The sequence below is a fragment of the Scylla paramamosain genome, unplaced genomic scaffold, assembly GCF_035594125.1.
Source record: "Scylla paramamosain isolate STU-SP2022 unplaced genomic scaffold, ASM3559412v1 Contig58, whole genome shotgun sequence".
Classification (NCBI taxonomy): domain Eukaryota; kingdom Metazoa; phylum Arthropoda; class Malacostraca; order Decapoda; family Portunidae; genus Scylla; species Scylla paramamosain.
The window spans coordinates 172501-192500 of NW_026973723.1; the positions used below are offsets into that span (position 1 = coordinate 172501).

The 20000-nt window shown below is 42.7% G+C and overlaps 1 protein-coding gene and 1 long non-coding RNA gene across 10 annotated transcripts in view; one reads left to right on the forward strand and one right to left on the reverse strand.

Annotated features, from left to right (window-relative positions):
* The window catches only part of LOC135098371 (uncharacterized), a 76845-nt gene that overhangs the window by 18664 nt on the left and 38181 nt on the right, over positions 1–20000 (reverse strand). The window contains exons 4-9 of one of the 9 annotated variants that reach the window (XR_010266908.1): positions 8305–8474; positions 7829–7965; positions 7528–7635; positions 5416–5555; positions 4667–4778; positions 3811–4256 (exon numbers count right to left, since the gene is read on the reverse strand). Coding sequence is in view for 1 of the 9 variants with exons in the window: in XM_064000712.1 (XP_063856782.1) it covers positions 15733–15743 (11 nt within the window). In the remaining 8 variants the exon portion in view is untranslated. Of the gene's footprint in view, positions 1–3810; positions 4779–5415; positions 5556–7527; positions 7636–7828; positions 7966–8304; positions 8475–9392; positions 9581–13097; positions 13243–15732; positions 16265–20000 lie in introns of those variants that run through there. The other 8 variants (XR_010266907.1, XR_010266909.1, XR_010266910.1 and 5 more) reach the window with 8 other exon arrangements.
* On the forward strand, positions 3679–5277 carry LOC135098375 (uncharacterized). Its single transcript, XR_010266921.1, has 2 exons — positions 3679–3818; positions 4122–5277. It is a non-coding gene; the product is annotated as an uncharacterized LOC135098375 (long non-coding RNA).

The window sequence follows — 20000 nt, forward strand, 5'->3', positions numbered from 1 at the left end:
CTTTCTCCGGTTGGTTAAAAGTAAATTCATGTTTTTTATTGTAAGTTTTCTAGATTGAGTTTATTATGTTGCATGTATTCGTTGTGTGTGTGTGTGTGTGTGTGTGTGTGTGTGTGTGTGTGTGTGTGTGTGTGTGTGTTCATGTCACTGCTCTCTCTGGCAAAGGTTCCTCAATTGGTGGCTTTTTCCAAGGCAAGCAGATGATATTTTTCTTTGTATCTACACAATCTGTTTCCTTCCTCCCTCCCTTTCTCTTTCCTCATACATAATATATTTCTATCCCCTTCCAGCAGCTCTTGTCTATCCATCCCTTTCCCTCCCGTTCTCTTATTCCCCTTCCTTCCTTCCTTCCTTCCTTCATACATTATATAACACCCCTCCTTCCTATATTCCCCTCCCATCCCTTCACTTCCCTTTCTATTCCCTTCAAGCAAATTTATTCCCCTCTCGAAGCTTCTTTTCTTCATTCCTTCCTTTCCCTCCTCCATACAGCCTTCCCTTCTCTTCGTTCCCTTCACATCAAGAGGCTTTCATCCCTTTTATTCCGTCCAGGCTTCACTCACATGCCGCGTCAAGAAAATATCTGATTAAGTCTGTAAATCTGAAGTGTAGTTTGCATCGTATTCCGCTGACACGTGTAGTTCCTCCATCCAGTATTAATGAAGCGAATGAAACAAGGTGTGACTGGCATTCATCTCAAGGCACAACTGACGCGGCGCCCACTTGATCCCGCGTCCCTAGTGACTAAGGCTGACACATCTTGGCCACATGACCCCTGTAAATTTACCAGTGACTCCGGTACCAGATGACCATTCAGTACCAGTGATCCTTGTGCCAAATATTCTACAGGAGTACCAGTAATAAGTCACCCCCTACAGCCCTAGTAGCTCATGACCCAAGTAGACTCACAAGCACCCCGTTACTGTGTGGCATGTTACTCGTATGTGTCTCATGTTCCCTCAGCCGTCATCACTTTGGTTTGATAACACTGTCCCTTGCCACTGTTATGAGGAGACGATCAGCAGGACACAGGAATTGCGACGGAGTGCAAATGGCAGACACTGGAGACAAGCGTGGCCCGTCCCTCGCCTTGTGACCGTGCTTGTACCAATAACTGCCAGCAATGAATGACATATGTGCCAAAGCTCCCGGCACCACACACAGCCAGCCCATCACACGCCTTCAGAATGTCCCTCCCCCACCTCCACACGCCTGTCTGAAAGCCGTCCCGGCGTCAGCTCCGTCAAATCTTGTTTTGTAACTCCCCTCAAGCCTCCCCTTCCCTTCAGTCTCCCCAGGATCACCACACCAGCTGTTCCCTCGCCGTGTTTCTCAGAGTCGCTCATCGCTCCCAGAAAAAAGAGCTTAATTATGACGCTACAATGTAAAGCCACGAAACTGAAATCTGTGAAGAAAGATGGAGAAATGTTTCAGCATTACAGTCAAATCCCTGCACACACCACGCCCCGTGTGTGCACACACCGCACCGCTTAAAGGTAACATGGGGAGGAGGAAAAAAGGAGAAAATAGACGTGGAATAATACTTAAAAGAGGATAGAGGACAATAAGGAGGACAAGGCGAATAAAAGAAAGAAATATTGCGAATTACGTGCGAAGGGAAGCATGGATAATAACTGGAATTAAAGGAAAATAAGGCAGAATAATGACAGGAATAAGAATGTAAGCAATAAATGAGGAGAGAGAGAGAGAGAGAGAGAGAGAGAGAGAGAGAGAGAGAGAGAGAGAGAGAGGATAAAGAAAACAAGAACAGATTTCCAGGTCGTCCCTCTCCCCCTCCATGGGCCAGATCCATGAAACAGGTTTCTGCCTAACATCCTGTGATCGGGCAAATGGTATAACTCCGCTCTCACAGCAACCGCATTACAATCTCCAAGAAACGGTATCCACAAAGAATTTCTGCGGTTGGCGGGTGGAGGTTGCTAACCCCCTCAGCGTTCTCATTGGCTGCCCGAGTGATACGTCACTGACTCGACGTCACATGCAAGGCAGCCAATCCCAGGATGCTTTGTGTTATTGCAGAGGAAATCATACGGCATTGTTTACAAACTTTGATACAGCGTCACACACCCAATGTCACCACTCACCGCACTCAACTGTCCTCACGATGCTTTCATCATGGCTACTGAACCCCCTAAGAAAACAAGGAGACAATGATTCACTGACACCGAGGCCTTGACCTTGGTGGAGGTGGTGTAGAATCGGGGTGCGGTGGACAGCAAAACTGACACCACAAAAGGGAGTCACGCGACATTGTTTACAAACTTTGATAAAGCAACCCCTTCTGCCCTTGGTATAGGGCTGCTCCTCTGAGACCAAGGACCACTTCCTGCTCCTTTGGCAGCGTGTCTACTCCTACCACACTGCACTTCGCTACCCACTCTCCACTCTCCACCCTGATGAGCATCACATCTCTCAACCTGCCCAGACTCAGCCATCTTTCCCTCACGGCAATTGCCTATCCTGAGGTCCAGAGGAAATTGAAGAAGCTCCGACACATGTCAAGAGCAAGGTGCTGCTGAACAGCGTCACACTGCAGGCACTGGCGAGTTAATCGGTTATTCTTATCACATTTTGGTTAGCATAGTTGCAGACCGAGCATGGTGCGGTTGACACAGAAGAGGGACAGAGAGCTATATGATTGTTATTACTGTGAGATTTACAAAAAATGGTGTGACGTCCTGCTGCAAGTAAGTGAAATCATGGCTTATGGTTCCAGCAGACACACAGTAGGGTATTCTTTTATTCTTTCACCAGTCTCAACATGGCTTTTCTTCTCCTTCTCATCAGATACATTTTGTCATTCCAGACTAATTTGAACCCCACACATACCAACTGCAAATTAATTATGATAATGACAGCAATTGTTAAACAGCTACATGTACATATTTTTTTTTTTTTAGAGAAGCAAGGTTATTTTAGATATTTGAGGTTAGGTTAGGTTAGGTTATATTATTTTGGTTTTGTTAGATTACTTTGGTAAGGTTACATCAGGTTTGATTAACATACTAATTCAGTGTAGGCCAAAAATAACAAAAAGCAAATAGTTTCATGTGGAAAAGATAAACAGATGAAAGAGTAAAAATTTACCCACACTACCATATTTGATTCATATTTTGTCTTGACCTAATTGCTCATGGAATTTAATTAACTGATGTTTTGGGCATTGCTGAACATTGTTTTGAGTAATATGAACAAATTCCTCTGTATGACTTTGTTACATATTGAGAGAAAAAAAATGTTTCTTTCTGGTCAGCCTTTGGGACACAAACTGCTGTATTAAATTTTATTTCTTGAATATTGATTTTACTTTGTTGAGGAAGGAGGGTTAAGTTATGTTTAGATTAGTTAGGTTAGGTGATTGTTAGCAGTGCTTAAAACCCCTGCAGTTGTATAAAAAGAAGTTTGTTCTTGTGTATATGTATTTAATTATTGGTGCTGTTACAAAATTTACTCATATAGTCAATAAACATAATCAAGAACCAACTAAGCAATGGATTATAAATAGGAGTATGTACAGTACCTCTGGCAGTCAGGTCTGAGACAGTGACCACTGCAGTGCTAGATAACATTATTGTGCTCTAATGCATTCATGATACACCAAGTTGATTTGGCTTTACATGTGAACTTCTAAGTGGGTGATAATTGCAACATTCATATCCATGCAGGTGGGGGCCTCCAGATGAGACAACACACACTGCTGTGGAGTTGGTCATGCTGTGGATGTTGCCTCACAGCATTTGCAGGACTGCCATACCCTGAAAGTGATGGCGCCACACTGCATAAGTAAACTAACAAAGGTCAAATTACATTTTGTAAATTAATGCTGTTTTTCAGTGCAATACTGTAATGTAACAATAATTGTGTTACAGCATCATCTTCCATGGGGTTGGCAGCGTCATGTCCAACACTCATCTTCATGAATGTAGATATCTGCACATTTGCTCATCAACTCAGCAAAACTGTGTGATAGACACAGACATGACTAGGTTGACTGCTAATTAAAAGAAAAATTAGTCAATAAAAACATCACTCAAAGAATACCAGCTTATTCTCTACCTGCAGTAATGACAGCAGTTTTTTTTTTTTTTTTTTTTTTTCAGAAGTGTCAGGGCCTCTAGAAGGACCACAGCCGTAGTAGTAGACCACAACCAGCAGTAGTGTTGGAGCCATCCAACCCTCTTCTGCTGGTGTTGCTGGGTCCACAGGGGTCTCTGGATTTGACAATGCTGTATCATCTGCACTGAATAAGAACATCTTTGTTCAAATTATCCACGTTATAGATGACTACATGCAATGGTGAATAACATGTTAACATGTATTCAGTTGTGTCCTCCAGTACAATGAACACTGATTATACATATACAACTCCTGCCACTAAGTCTGTTGTTCTTGCTATTTTGACCTTTTTTTTTTAATTAATTAATTTTTTTTTTTTGAGGAATACATCTCTGAGGAATATAAAGTGTTGATTCCATAAGTGCATCACACCACCAGCCTGGGTACTGTATAGCAGAAAGGTCCAAGGAGCAAATGAGGTAAAAGGACACAGCATGACATGTAACTTAAAATACCACTTAATTTGTAACTTGTGGTGTAAAGTCATGTTTGCTTCTGAACTGTACTGCAGGTGGCCACTCAGACTCACTCAGAAGTTCTCTCTCAAGCACAGGAAACCCAACAGCAGATTAGTCTGAGCTTGGACGAGCTGGTGATGGTGCAGCTGGCTGTACAAAACATGTCCCAGGCACTTTGACAATCTGTTGAAGTGCAGAGGAACATTGTGCATTCACTGCAGCAGCTGGTAACACTTACTGAGCACTTCATTAATGCCAACACCACCCACCAATAATTTATAGCATTTTAATGTTTACCTTTATTAAGTTTACCTTTATTAAGTTATTAAGTTATAACACTAAGTTATGAAATTAAGTTATATTAAGTTATATTTCTTTTCTGTAGAATTAGTTATAGCAATTCTATCATTAACCTCGAGCAGCATGTTAATGTTAGTGCAATATAATACCAAACTTCACTGTGATACCTACAATGCTTCTGTGTTACTTAAAGTACAAAAATAAGATTAGTGTTTTGTGGTGACCTGCTGGTGGCCATTTCTACAAATATGTTTATTTACTTTTTTTTTTTTTTTCAGGATGTGAACTATACTCATATATGTTATATTTTTCTTATTCTTGCAAAGACTTTGGTAACTGGTAATATTATTTTATTTTTAAATAAATCTACAGCATTTTTTTTATCTATTTGTGTTATTCATACCTTATACTAGCAAGCCACTTAAGTGTTTGCTGAATTTAAATGGTGCACTGATCTCTTTCATTTAGTATGCTGTGATACATGGAAAACCATTATTTCACTCATTACATGATTACTGACCTCACTTCCTTACTGCATTGCTGGAAGAAGTTTTGTATGATTTCTTGCTACACAATTCTGCCTGGAGCACAATGATCCCTCTACAGCACGGCAGGGTTGGTATCGGCATGGGGCACTGCTTCATCCTCAAGAGGTGGTAGCTGTAAGCAGACTTTTGTGAGGGTCTGAGAGGTCTAAGGACTGGAACCTAACTGTTCCATTTGTTTAAAGTTTATATTGTATGAGAGGAATAGTCATGTAGTTTGACATTTAGCATTTTGATGATCTAAAACTAGCCCAAACCATAATGACTTTCAGACATCTTTGTAGGAAAAAAAAACAAATGTTTATTTTTGTTAAATGATGGTACACTTCTGACAAATTTCATTACCCTAACAAATGTAAGAACATTCATGACTGTACTCGGTTAAATCTAATGTCCATGATACGGATATATCCTGTCAACTACTACCTGTTTTCCATGCCCTCGCTGGCCTAAACCCTCGGAAGGCTTATGGACCTGATGGGGTCCCTCCTATTGTTCTCAGAAACTGTGCCTCCGTGCTTGCACCTTGCCTAGTCAAACTCTTTCAGCTCTGTCTGTCAACATCTACCTTTCCTTCTTGCTGGAAGTTTGCCTACATTCAATCTGTTCCTAAAAAGGGTGACCGTTCTAATCCCTCAAACTACCGCCCTATTGCTTTAATTTCCTGCCTATCTAAACTTTTTAATCAATCCTCAACAGGAAGATTCTTAAACATCTATCACTTCACAATCTTCTATCTGATCGCCAGTATGGGTTCCGTCAAGGCTACTCTACTGGTGATCTTCTGGCTTTCCTTACTGAGTCTTGGTCATCCTCTTTTAGAGATTTTGGTGAAACTTTTGCTGTTGCCTTGGACATATCAAAAGCTTTTGATAGAGTCTGGCACAAAGCTTCGATTTCCAAACTACCCTCCTACGGTTTCTATCCTTCTCTCTGTAACTTCATCTCAAGTTTCCTTTCTGACTGTTCTATTGCTGCTGTGGTAGACGGTCACTGTTCTTCTCCTAAATCTATTAACAGTGGTGTTCCTCAGGGTTCTGTCCTGTCACCCACTCTCTTATTATTCATTAATGATCTTCTAAACCAAACTTCTTGTCCTATCCAATCCTACGCTGATGATACCACCCTGCACTTTTCCACGTCTTTTCATAGACGTCCAACCCTTCAGGAGGTAAACATATCATGCAGGGAAGCCACAGAACGCTTGTCTTCTGATCTTTCTAAAATTTCTGATTGGGGCAGAGCAAACTTGGTATTGTTCAATGCCTCAAAAACTCAATTCCTCCATCTATCAACTCAACACAACCTTCCAGACAACTATCCCCTCTTCTTCAATGACACTCAACTGTCCCCCTCTTCTACACTGAACATCCTCGGTCTGTCCTTTACTTATAATCTGAACTGGAAACTTCACATCTCATCTCTAGCTAAAACAGCTTCTATGAAGTTCTGAGACGTCTCCGCCAGTTTTTCTCACCCCCCAGCTGCTAACTCTGTACAAGGGCCTTATACGTCCATGTATGGAGTATGCTTCACATGTCTGGGGAGGTTCCACTCATACTGCTCTTCTAGACAGGGTGGAATCAAAAGCTTTTCATCTCATCAACTCCTCTCCTCTAACTGACTGTCTTCAGCCTCTCTCTCACTGCCACAATGTTGCATATCTAGCTGTCTTCTACCGCTATTTTCATGCTATCTGCTCTTCTGTCTGATCTTGCTAACTGAATGCCTCTCCTCCTTCCATGGACTCGCTGCACAAGACATTCTTCTTTCTCTCACCCTTATTCTGTCCACCTCTCTAACGCAAGAGTTAACCAGTATTCTCAATCATTCATCCCTTTCTCTGGTAAACTCTGGAACTCCCTGCCTGCTTCTGTATTTCCACCTTCCTATGACTTGAATTCCTTCAAGAGGGAGGTTTCAAGACACTTATTCATCAATTTTTGACCACTGCTTTGACCCTTTTATGGGACTGGCATTTCAGTGGGCATTTTTTTTTTTTATTAGATTTTTGTTGCCCTTGGCCAGTGTCCTTCCTACATAAAAAAAAAAGAAAAAGAAAAAGAAAAATAGTGACAAGTACATACGTCATCAGGAACTTGATGCAGCAGTTGTGTAGGAGCAGGCAAGCATTAATTATTTTGACACACTTGATGGTTCTGTACTGCAAGCCACCTCCACAAGAGTGCAGGCACCTGTGAAAAGTGAGATTTCATACTACAAGAGGATTCATTACTTACAAAGGAGTATATCAAGTGTTCATTTATAACTAATGTCAAGGCTTATCACACTATGTTTTCCTATGCAACACCAGTAACCATGTGCAGTCACATGAAAATCAATAAAATACATGGTTGGGTAAACATGTGATGCAATAATGCTATATACCTGGCAATCTGGAGCAGTAGCTGAGGATCACTCCACTTGCATCACAAACAAGTTGGATGTTCAGAGGGAGTGATACCTTTTCCAGTTCAAGTAGAGGGCCTCATCCACACTTTGGCCCTTCATGGCAATGTGGCTGCCTGTGCACACAAAAGAAACTATTACATGATGATCATGTTACACAGTAGCTACATATATCCATCATTAATATATATATATATATTATATATATATATATATATATATATATATATATATATATATATATATATATATATATATATATATATATATATATATATATATATATACCACCTGCATTGGATATGGACACAGTATACATAAAATATGAAAACTTTTTAATGCTTAACAGGAACTTGAGGCTGTGAGATACCTTTCACTCAAAGTAAACACCGATGAAGTGATAGACTATAACAATAGCACTAAATTAAAACAAAATACATTATTGTTAATCTTACCATCAATGGCCCCAATAACCCTTAAGAAATTTTTAATCCTGAAGAACTGGTGTGCAGTTCTCCTTTGATCAAGGTGTGTTGGAGGCATCTTGATTTCCTGCACCGACTTATCACTCAACACGGTGCACACACACACTTGAAGACCCTGCTGACACTTGCTTGCATAGGTCCTGAAAGCAGATTATAAGCCATTAGTTTTCATTTTGTTTATTTATTTATTTTGAATAAGATACATCCTTCTGCTGTAAGAAAAAAAAAAAAAAAAAAAAAAAACAGCAGCAGAAATGTAATGTGATCCTTGTAGATGTAATGCAGTGTTGTTTCCATGAGTGCAGCCGTATCCACGCACACATTACATCTGCTGTCAAATTTTTTTTGCCAGCAGTCTAGTAAATTAAGTTATCCTCAAGACAGTGTTAGAAACATGTCAGAAATAAACCTACAAGTCTAGAAATATTTGTACACATGAATAATAATGCGGTGGGTGAGGAAGGAACAGCCCCGGGGGTGCTTGACGACAGGTTTGGTAAGGTTAGCATCATCCCTCATCCCTCCTTATCAATTATGCACTCACATATTTTGGCACTAGGAACTAATCTTGGCACGTTCCTAACACTGGATTACAACTTTATAAACTATGGCATGCAGCAGGTTGACTTTTATGCCTTTTATCCTTGAAAGTCAGCCACACCTAAATATTATTCACCACACTGAAAATCAGTTTATTCACCTACAAAGATATTTATAGGATATTGTGCAATTTGTTTCAACAAAAAGTAGTGGTAATTGTTTGGAGTCCTCTCTTGTCCTTATTACACGTCTATCCTCCTCCATTCTTTCACATATACGAGTACCTCTTGATAAACCTGAAACATATATGTGAATGTGCCCCCATCCTTCACGGGTGTTCCACAGGTTATGCTAATTTATATTAGTGTCCTTAACCCATAGACCTCGGGCTAGAGGACTATTGTCGTCCTCTGAGCGCGCGAGCAGTATTGATAAATTTCAGAAAAATAGGTGTTCTTCATCAGTACCCTGTGGGGTAATTTCAAACGAAAACATAGTAGTTTTTAGTGTTATCTCACCGCCAATCCTTCCTCTTCACGATGAAATAAATTGAATTTGTCTAGGTTGCAGCCCGGCAGAGATATGATGTTGGGAAGAGGTGCTACTTTTGGCCAAGCCGAGCGCACTTGTTCGTGTGGGTGCTGTTGACCTTGGCCTGGGTCTCCCTCTCCCCGCGCCACCACGTACACAGCATGCATTCTCTCATACCAGCGCGATTAATCACATTAGGCTACATATTACGCAGGTTTGATGCTCATATACATAACTCCTTGCGAAACTTAATGTTTTTTTTTTGGTCATCATATGAAAAAAAAACTTTCATAAACACAGTACAATTATCGAATATATAAACTCATTAGGCTACATATTACGCAGGTTTGACACTCATATAAATAACTCCTTACGAAACTGAATGTGTGTTTTGACATTATATGCACAAAAAAATCATAAACACAGTAAAATTATGGAATATATAAACATATTAGGATTATATTACGTATGTGTAGCATACATACAAATAACTCCTTACAAAACTGAATGAGTTTTCTGCCTTTATATGTACAAGAAATTATTTCATAAACAGAAATATAATTATATACTGCATGCAAATAACACCCTATAAAACTGGGTGCCATTTATGTCTTTGTATACAAGACACAAAATATTATTAGGCACTACATGTTTATTCATATTAGGTTACACATTACGCATGTTTGACGCCCATAAAATTAACTCCTTTCGAAACTGAAAGTGTTTTTCTGCTATTATATGCACCCAAAAAAAACTTCCATAAACCCAATACAATTATGAAGTATATACACTCGTTAGGCTACATATTACGCAGGTTTGTAGCTTACATAAAAATAACTCCTAACAAAACTGAATGACTTTTCTGCTTTCATATGTATAAGAAATGCTTTCATAAACAGAAATATACTTATGTACTGCACACAAATAACACCCTCTAAAGCTTACTGCTGTTTCTGCCCTTTTATACACAAAATATTATTAGACACTATGTACAAGTTCATTCCTCATTCTTAGAAATTTTCCAGGGAATGGTAGTCCGAATAACATCCAGGACACAATGGTACTTTACACTCAAGACACCAGTACTGGGTCTCCTTACGTGCTGGTGCCTTTCGTGTTGTGTTAGCACAAACATGACAGCGCCTGGACCCCTTACGCCCTGATGGCAGGTGTGGGAGGAGCGCCAATTTGTGACGCGACATCCACTCCCAGGCCTTCAGCCTATCGACCTGACGGTCAGGGATATGTCTCCGTGAACATGAGGCCTGAACAGTACCGTAATGCTCCAGGATCTGCTTCACCAGCTCTTTCTCAAACTCCCGCAGTGATGTCGTTTTCTTGGTCAGATGCTGGTAAAGTATATAGGCATTCAGGACAGTAATATCAAGGAGGTGGAGGAACGCTTTTTTGTACCATTTGCAGCACTTCCTTAGGCAGTCAATCTCGCCCACCATCATGTCCGACTTATCAACAAGCCTCATGTTGATATTGTAATCCACCACGGCATCAGGCTTGTACACAACATTACCTGTACCGCGTTCTTTCTTGCAGGAATCTACCATGGCACCCTGGTGAATGGTCGTGATCATGTTGACCTTTCTTTTGTCGTGCCAGTGTAGGGCCAGCATTTTCCCAGACTTCTTTCTTATGATGTCTCCCTTCCTGGTCCCGGAAGGGAATGCTGGCCAGTGTTTGCGATTGGCACGAACGGTGCCACAGGATCCGGTCTTCTGTCCCAGGAGGTAGTGGCTCAGGGCTGGAGATGTGTAATAGTTATCAGTGTACAGTATGTGATTTTTATTGAAGTAGTTCTCCATTAGAGCCTTCACAACTGCACCCGAAAACCCGTGGGGGTCATTGGAAGGAATGTCAATATCTGCCCCTGAGTAAACCAAGAAATCCAGCACATAACCAGTTTGGCAGTCGCAGATGACAAAAAACTTTATGCCAAAACGATGCCGCTTTGACGGGATGTACTGGATGAAGGACAAACGCCCCCGGAACAGAACTAGCGATTCATCGATAACCACTTTCTGGAAGGGAATGAAAAACGTTTGCATTTTCCCACGAATCATCTCCAGGATCGACCTCACTTTCCACAGCCTGTCAATTGGTTTCGGTCCATAATTGTTGGTGAAGTGAAGGTACCGAAGAATGAGGAGATACCGGTCCCTTGGCATCCATTTTCCAAATGACGGCGTGGATATGAGGTCACCAACGATCCAGTAGTCCTGAAGAACATGTTTCTTGACGTGGGGCATGAGCATGGTGAGAGCAAACCACACGTACAGTTCCTCAACAGACACATCCGTCCATGCTTTCATCTTTGACTCCTTGGGGACTTTCAACGGTGCTAACCATCTAACACTGATCTCTCTGAAGCAGTTTATCTCCCATACCAGGTACTGCATCACTGCTAGGTCAAAAAAGGCAGTGAAGAACTGCAACACACTCGACGTGGCAGTGCAGGGAAATTCCGCTTGTACACCTGCCTCACTGTTGTCAAAAACTAGAGGCTCAGAATCAAAGTTCTCCCCGTCCTCCCACACAAAGTCAAAAAGATCATGACGGACCTGCTGTGGTTGCATACCACGAGCGTCATGAACTCCACGACGGGCACCACGTCGGCCACCCCTGATACCACGCCGAGCCCCAAGGACACGTCCTCGTGCGGTCTTACGTCGAGGTGGTGAAGGGTGTGATGCGGTGAAAGCAGACGATGGATGTGTGGGTAATGAGGGTGTGGAGGATGAAGGTGTTGGTGATGAGTGTGTGGAGGACGAAGGTGTGGGGGAGGTTGTCTGATGGCAGGGCGAGCAGCAACGACGGTTTGGAGCCACACAACGCTCAGCCTTTGTCTCGCTTCTTGACTCATTTTCCCTCCCCGGATCATCAACATGCCCTTCGTCACTTTCATCGTCAGATGTGACTGGGAAGGCAGGAAAAGACTGTGACGTGGTGATGCGAGGCAGTGTGTTCTGAACAGATGCCACAGAAACAGATTCTACCCCAATCTGTTCTAATTCATCTACCGACTCCTCAGACCGACTCACCGCTTTCCAAAGGAGAAAGCGTCTCATCGAACAAGGCTCTTAGGATACCACTGTTATTCAAATTTACCACATGCGGTGGCTTAGTGCGCTCCCTGATTATAGGGGTAGAGGAACTGGGGCCCGCTGGCGCGCTCCCTTCCTCCACGCATCCAGACACAGGGAAATCATTATCAGCATAATTATCTGTCCGCCATAGTGGTCTGTAGTGCTCTGGGAAGTTGCGTGAAACGTAGGGCAGGGATGCCATCAACCACAGGAAATAATAATTACGTCACGGGAGTACAAATCTTGGCGGGACAGCAGAGGACGGGAACTCCCGCCACCCTACCCGAGCGGGAATTCCCGTCGCCCGAAGCGTACGGGTTAAGGGTGGGTCTAGCCCCTGTGGTTATGTTAGATTAGGTAATGTTTCTTATAAAAGTGTACGGTGACTAACCTAATCTCTGGGGGGGCCTTCGCCCATCCCCTGGACCCCCTGAAGGGCAGGGGCACTTCTTCCTCGCCTTAAAGTTACGTTTTATATGCATCTAAAGGTATATGCGAAGAATGTAAGATAATAAGGTCAGGGAAAGGGCTCCCTGACAATTTCCACAACAGCCAGCCCCTGTGCTGAAGCATGCAACACCAGTATCATCTTACCTGCAGTGCCTCCAGTGACGTTTTGGAAGGGCCATTAATGGAGTGAGTTCTGTTTTCTGTTCTTTAAGTAACGTGTTTTTCTTTATTACATTAATGGAGTGAGTTCTGTTTTATCTTCTTTAAGTAACGTGTTTTTCTTCTTTATTACATTAATGGAGTGAGTTCTGTTTTCTTTTCTTTAAGTAACATGTTTTTCTTCTTTATTACATTAATGGAGTGAGTTCTGTTTTCTTTTCTTTAAGTAACGTGTTTTTCTTCTTTATTACATTAATGGAGTGAGTTCTGTTTTTTCTTTAAGTAACGTGTTTTTCTTTTTTATATGTTAAAGGAATGAGTTCCGGTTATCTTTATTCACGTATCCCTTTTATTTCCTTTCTTAGTCGCGTTTTCTGTTACGCTGCACCTCCACGTATTTTCCTTCCCATGTCAAGTGTTTCTTTGTCACTGTTTTGTAACTGTCACCCCACCAGCTCCAGCCATCACCTCGCCATCACCTCCCGAGCCATCACCTCACCAGTACCTCCCCGCTTATCGCCCCCAAAGTAACCCCAGTACCTTCCCAGTCATCACCCCAGTACCTTTCCACTCATCACCCCAGTCACCTTCCCACTCATCCCAGTCGCCCTCACTCACCTTCCTAGAACAATACAGCCTAATATCCCTTTAGCAGGCCACCTCTTCACCCCATCACCCTTTCTTCACCCCTTCACCCCATCACTCTTTCTTCAGCCCTTCACCCCTTCCCTCAGCACACCCAGCAGCCTGCCCACCCTCCATTAAACCATCAATCTGCCATCCTATTGCCCCATTGACCCAGCGCCGCCCATGTCCACCTCAGCCCCCCAGCCATTACCGCCCTTCTTGCAGCCCCCACAGTCCCAGAACGCCTATGTTTCCTCCCCTCCCCCACACCCACGCCCCACTAAGCAGCACGGACCCATAACTAACGAACCGCCCACTTGGAATCAACTGCCTTATTCCTCAACTCTAAAATCAAAGCCTAGTGCCCTTGTCTTCTCCTCCTCCTCCTCCTCTTCCCCCTCCTCCTCCTCCTCCTCCTCCTCCTCCTCCTCCTCCTCCTCCTCCCCTTCCCCTTCTCGCCTCGTCTCGTCACACCACACAACACCGCACACCACCACCAACACCCTAAACTTATCTGCCCTCCTCCTCCTCCTCCTCTTCCTCCTCCTCCTCCTCCTCCTCCTCCTTCTCTTCTTCCTCCTCCTCCTCCCCAAATATCCCTACACGGCTCCATCTTCCTCTAAACTTGTACACCTGATTTCTCCTTCCCCTTTCCCCAAATAACTCTTCCTCCTCCTCCTTCTCCTCCTCCTCCTCCCCACCGTATTCTCTTCTCCTTTTCCTTTCCTCTCCGTGCTATATTCTCCATCTCGTTTTCTCCTCCTCCTCTTCTTCCTCTTCTCTTTGAGTTCTCATCTTGTATCGTTTCCCTCCTCCTCCTCCTCCTAATTCATATCCTGCTCCTCCTTCTCACCACCACCTCTTCCTCCTCCTATCTTCTTACTCCTCTCTAACTTTGTTCTCTTCCTCCTCCTCCTCCTTTTCCTTCTGGAGCAGCAGTTAGGAATCATCACATCACCATCATCACCACTATCAATCATCACCACTACCAATCATCACCACCATCACCATTCCACCATCACTCATCACCATACCTGATCACTATCACCATCACTACCACAACCAGTCACCATCATCACCACTACTATCTGTCATCACATCAACACCACCACCATCACCACCACAACCAGCCCCCACATCACCACCACCACCACCACCACTCATCACCAGTCACCACCATCACCACCACCACTTATAAGAGGCGCCGCTGGACACACCGTGCATCACACAATTATCAAACGCTCTCAACACTTCTTCCATTAACACACACACACACACACACACACACACACTCTCACTCTTGACAAGAGCTTCTGTACATTACAAGCGCCCCAGCCGTCCATCACTCCGACCCCCCCCCACGCCCCCCCACTCCCAAGGGTTTAAAACTCTCACTACTGCCACTCGCTTCTCACCGCTCTGCCTCGCCTCTCACTCGCTCTAAAGACGTGACGGTTCGGTGCTAAGATGGCTATACTTTCTCACCGCCCCCCATGCTGCGCCACCGTCACTCGAAGTACAGTATGCGTCACAATGAGGAATTAAACTACACTATGATCGTCTCTCTCTCTCTCTCTCTCTCTCTCTCTCTCTCTCTCTCTCTCTCTCTCTCTCTCTCTCTCTCATTTCACGCTAATCTTACGTACGTGACGAGCCCACAGTAGATAAAGCAGACCTACAGGCACCTCTACACAGCGTCAGCCTCATCTACTCTGACACCACACGTCACAAATTAAGAAAAACTAACACCACGTGACTTGCACTCTCACCCCTCATCAACTTTTCAACGCTCTTACTCTCCTCTCACTCACCTTAGACATGTGACGTTAATAAAGTTGATGAAGCAGACCTAAACGTACCTCCACACAGCGTCACACTCACGCACGCACTCACTCTCACACCACACGTCACAAAATACGAAAATTTTAAGCCACGCAACCGACGCTAATTACCTCACTCAATTTCTCTACACACTCACTCTGCTCTCACTCACCTTAGTAACATGAAGCTGCTACAGATGATGCAACACACCTTCACGCACCTCTGCACGCCGTCACGCTCACGCACAGTCACTTTACGCGTCACAAAATGGAATAAAGACAAGCAACATCACTCGCCTCCTGTGCCCGCGGCCGCCCTCAGTAATCGGTGCGTCACGTGACCCTGCGCGCGTGGCTGTCCTAATGACCACAGGTGAGCGCTAAACACACAGCACTCGTGGTGATGGGACAGGTAAGCGCACTGCAATAGATCGATGACAATGCGTGTGTGTTGATGTGTTGTCTTGTTTTACTTCCTGGATTAAATATTACCGTTGTTTTTGTTATCGTTATTATTCTTTGATGACTTGTACCGCTGGTTCTCCCTCCCTCGTCCCCTCGTTCACTCCTTCCCTCTTTCATTGTTTTATTCATCTTTCACGTGTTAGGTCACATTTTCTCCTCTTCCACTCATATTTTCCTCCATCCTTAAGTCTGATCCTTCTTTCCTCCCTCCCCGTTCCCTCCACCTGAGCTTCCTTCCTCTTCCTCCTCTCCACCTATCCCTCCCTCCCTCCCTCCTTCCCTCCACCTCCCCAATAGTTTCGTTAATTTTTCACGTGGTATTTAAAAATTTCCTCTCTTCCTCTGATGTTTCCCTCCTCCTCTCCACCTGTCCCTCCCGCCTCCCCTCCTTCCCTCCACCTATCCTTTCCTCCCTCCCTTCTTTCCTCCACTTTCCTCATTGTTTTGTTAATTATCCATGTGGTATTTTGATAACGTCCTCTTACTCTTCCTCCTCCCTCCTTCCCTCCACCTATATCTCCCTTCTCCCTCCTTTTCTCCACATGTTCCTCCCTCCTCCCTTGTTCTCTTCACCTATCCCTCCTTCCTACTTCTCTCTATTTTTCCCCCTCTCCTCCCTTCTTCCCTCCACCTATCTCTGCCTCCTCCTTCCTTCCCTCCACATATCCCTCTCTCATCCCTCCTACCCTTCATCTTTCTCTCCCTCCTCCCTCATTCCCTCCCTTCACCTATCTCTCCCTCCTCCCTCCTTCCCTCCACCCATCCATGGCTCATTCCACCCATCTGTACTGTACCTCCCTCCTCCCTCCTTCCCCCCACCGGTCCTTCCCTCCTCCCTCCTCTCCACCTGTCCCTCCCTCCGTCCAGTCCCCGCCAGGTCTGTCAATAGAGAAGGGCTCAATGAAGGGCGCGGGCCGAGACACCACTAAATATGTGCCGCCCACACCTCACGCCGCCCACACCTCACGCCCCTCCCTGACGCATGACCCGCGCTGCCTGACGGACGTAATTAACTGGTGCCTGCATGGACTGGGTTGCAGATTCTTTGTTACCTGTGTGAGTGAGTGAGTGAGTGAATGACTGGGTGTTTGAGTGAGCGAGTGGGTGAGTGGCTGCGTGAGTGAGTGAGTGAGTGAGCGAGTGGGTGAGTGGGTGCGTGAGTGAGTGAGTGACTGGGTGACTGGGTGAAAAGAAAGAAGCCGAACAAATGGAAAGAAAAGCAAAAGGACAAAAGGGGAAAGAAAAAGAGAAGCAAAGCGGAGATAAAAAAAAAAGGAAAAATTAAAAAGCAAAAATCAGAAGCAAAAAAAAAAAAAAGAAGGAAGCAAAATTAAAAGAAAGAAGCCGAAAAAAATAAAAAAAGCAAAAGAACAAAACAAGGAAAAGAGAAGAAAAGAGGAAATAACAAAAGGAAAAAGAGACAAAACAGAAAAAAATAAAATAAAAGGCAGAATAAGAAAATAACAGAAAAAAAGGAAAACAAGAAGTGAAATTAATGGGAAAAAAACAAAAGAGAAACAAGGGAAATGAAAAAAAATGTGAACAGTGTCAAGATTCTAACGGGAAACTGGAAAAAAAGTGTTTATTTTTTCCCTATGGACATTCTGATCAATATTCATATATAAAATATTTCTCACTTTTTAAATATTTTCTGCCAAACTATATTCTTTATTTCTTATTTATCAAAGTAATTGTTTAAGTATCAATTTAGCTCTCTCTCTCTCTCTCTCTCTCTCTCTCTCTCTCTCTCTCTCTCTCTCTCTCTCTCTCTCTCTCTCTCTCTCTATCTATCTATCTCTCTATCTATCTGTTTATCTCTCTGTCAGTTAATCCGTCTATCTAACTTTGTATCTTCCTATTCACGTACTTTATCTATTTGTATTTGTTAATTTCTATATTTATCCATTTTTTTATCTATATTAATTAATTTTATATCCATCCATCTATTCATCCATCCATCCATCCATTAATTTTATCATTTCGGTGTTCATCTAACCTGAAAACTCTCTCTCTCTCTCTCTCTCTCTCTCTCTCTCTCTCTCTCTCTCTGGTAAAATGACATCTTCAGGTTGTTTTCTGTCTACCTTGCTGGATGATTTACTGGATGGCTGACGTTCTCTCTCTCTCTCTCTCTCTCTCTCTCTCTCTCTCTCTCTCTCTCTCTCTCTCTCTCTCTCTCTCTCTCTCTCACTCACTCAAATACTGTTATCTTGCCAAGCGTCAGTCAAAAGTAAAGAAAACGAACGTAAATAAAGACTTAAGCAAGAAACGTTTAAGCTCCTTGATAAAATATATATGTTTTCTCAGATGACGTAAAGTTGGTATTTTTTATTTATTTTTTTTTAATGTTTAGAGTGGGTAGGCTTGCTTTTACATTCGCTCCTTGCTTCTTGTTTACTGTTATTCGGTTACTATTTTTTCTGTTGTCATTGTTTGTTCGTTTGTTTTGTTTATAGAGACGTCTAGTTATGAAGGAAAAAAGGAAGGGATTTTTCCTTTTTTTCTTTTTTTTTTCGTTTCCTTATCATTGTTCTGGGTTTGGTTGTTGTTGTTGTTGTTGTTGTTGTTGTTGTTGTTGTTGTTGTTGTTGCTGTTGCTGTTGTTGTTGTGCTGGTGGTGGTGGTGGTGGTGGTGGTGGTAGTAGTCGTTGTTGTTGTTGTTGTTGTTGTACTTGTTATATTATTATCATTATTATCATCATTATCATTATTATTTATCATATCACTCTTAATTACTACCACTACCACTATTGCTACTCCTCCTACTACTACTACTACTACTACTACTACTACTAGCACCACCACCACCATCACCACCACCACCATTATTACTACCACTACCACCACCACCACCACCACCACCATTACCTTTACATATATTTTCTACGTCATTATCTTTATTCTTGCTGTTTTTCTGATAATTTCCATCATTTCCACCAAAAATTATTCGCTTTATCATCATAAGCATAATGACATAAGAATTTTCTCAATTATTCCTTAATTCTTCTATTTTCTTTTATTCCCTTTTCGCTCTTTCCGTTCCTTACTCCCCTCTTCCTCTTCACTCTTCCCCTTCGCTCCTCTCTCACCATCATTTTCATTCACTTCCCTGTCCTTCTGCGTCTTCCTCCTCCTCCTCTTCTTCTATTCCTTCACTTATTCCTCCTCTAGTTTTTATTTTTCTTCCTTTTCTATTTTCTTAATCGTTCTAATCTTCCTTGTTTTTCTTTTCTCTTCCTTGTATTTTTGTTTGAATTCTCCTTTTCGTTTTTTCTCGTTTTTCCTTTTCCTTCTTGTCGTATTTCTTGCTTCTTTTCATTCTTCTCCTCTTCCTATTTCCCGTTCTTCTTGTTCTCCTTTTGGCGTTTTCCTTTCTCTTCTCACTCTTTTTGCTTTATTAGTCTTATTTTCTTCCCGTTTTTCTTGTTCTCCTAATTCCTTCTTTACACCTGCTATCTTCTTCCCATTCTTCTTGTTCTCTTAATTTTTCATCTCCTCTTCTTCCTTCCTTTTCTTGTTCTTTTCGTTCTTCTCGTCCTCCTTTTCTACCTCCTTTTCTTGTCGTTCTTTTCATTCCTCCTCTCCTCTCATTCTCCTTCCTTTCTGTTCTTTGTTCTCCTCTTCCTCCTGCTCTTCCGCTACAAGCATCTCACGTACTAATGCTGCAAATCTCAGGAAATCCCAAGAACCCTTCAGGAGATCGCCTAAGGAGCATTTAATCCCCTTCAGGAGAATTTTAATAGGATTTCACTTAGGATTCTAATAACGATCAACTGCTGATTTCTCCACTATCCCCTACAACAACAACAACAACAACAACAACAACAACAACTACTACTACTACTACTACTACTACAATTACTACTACTACTGACAATAAAAAAAAAATAGCATACCAATCAAAATGACGCCAAAAGTGAGACAATAAGTGTAGAAAGTATTGCATAAAAGGAAACAGAAGACAATCAATGAAATAA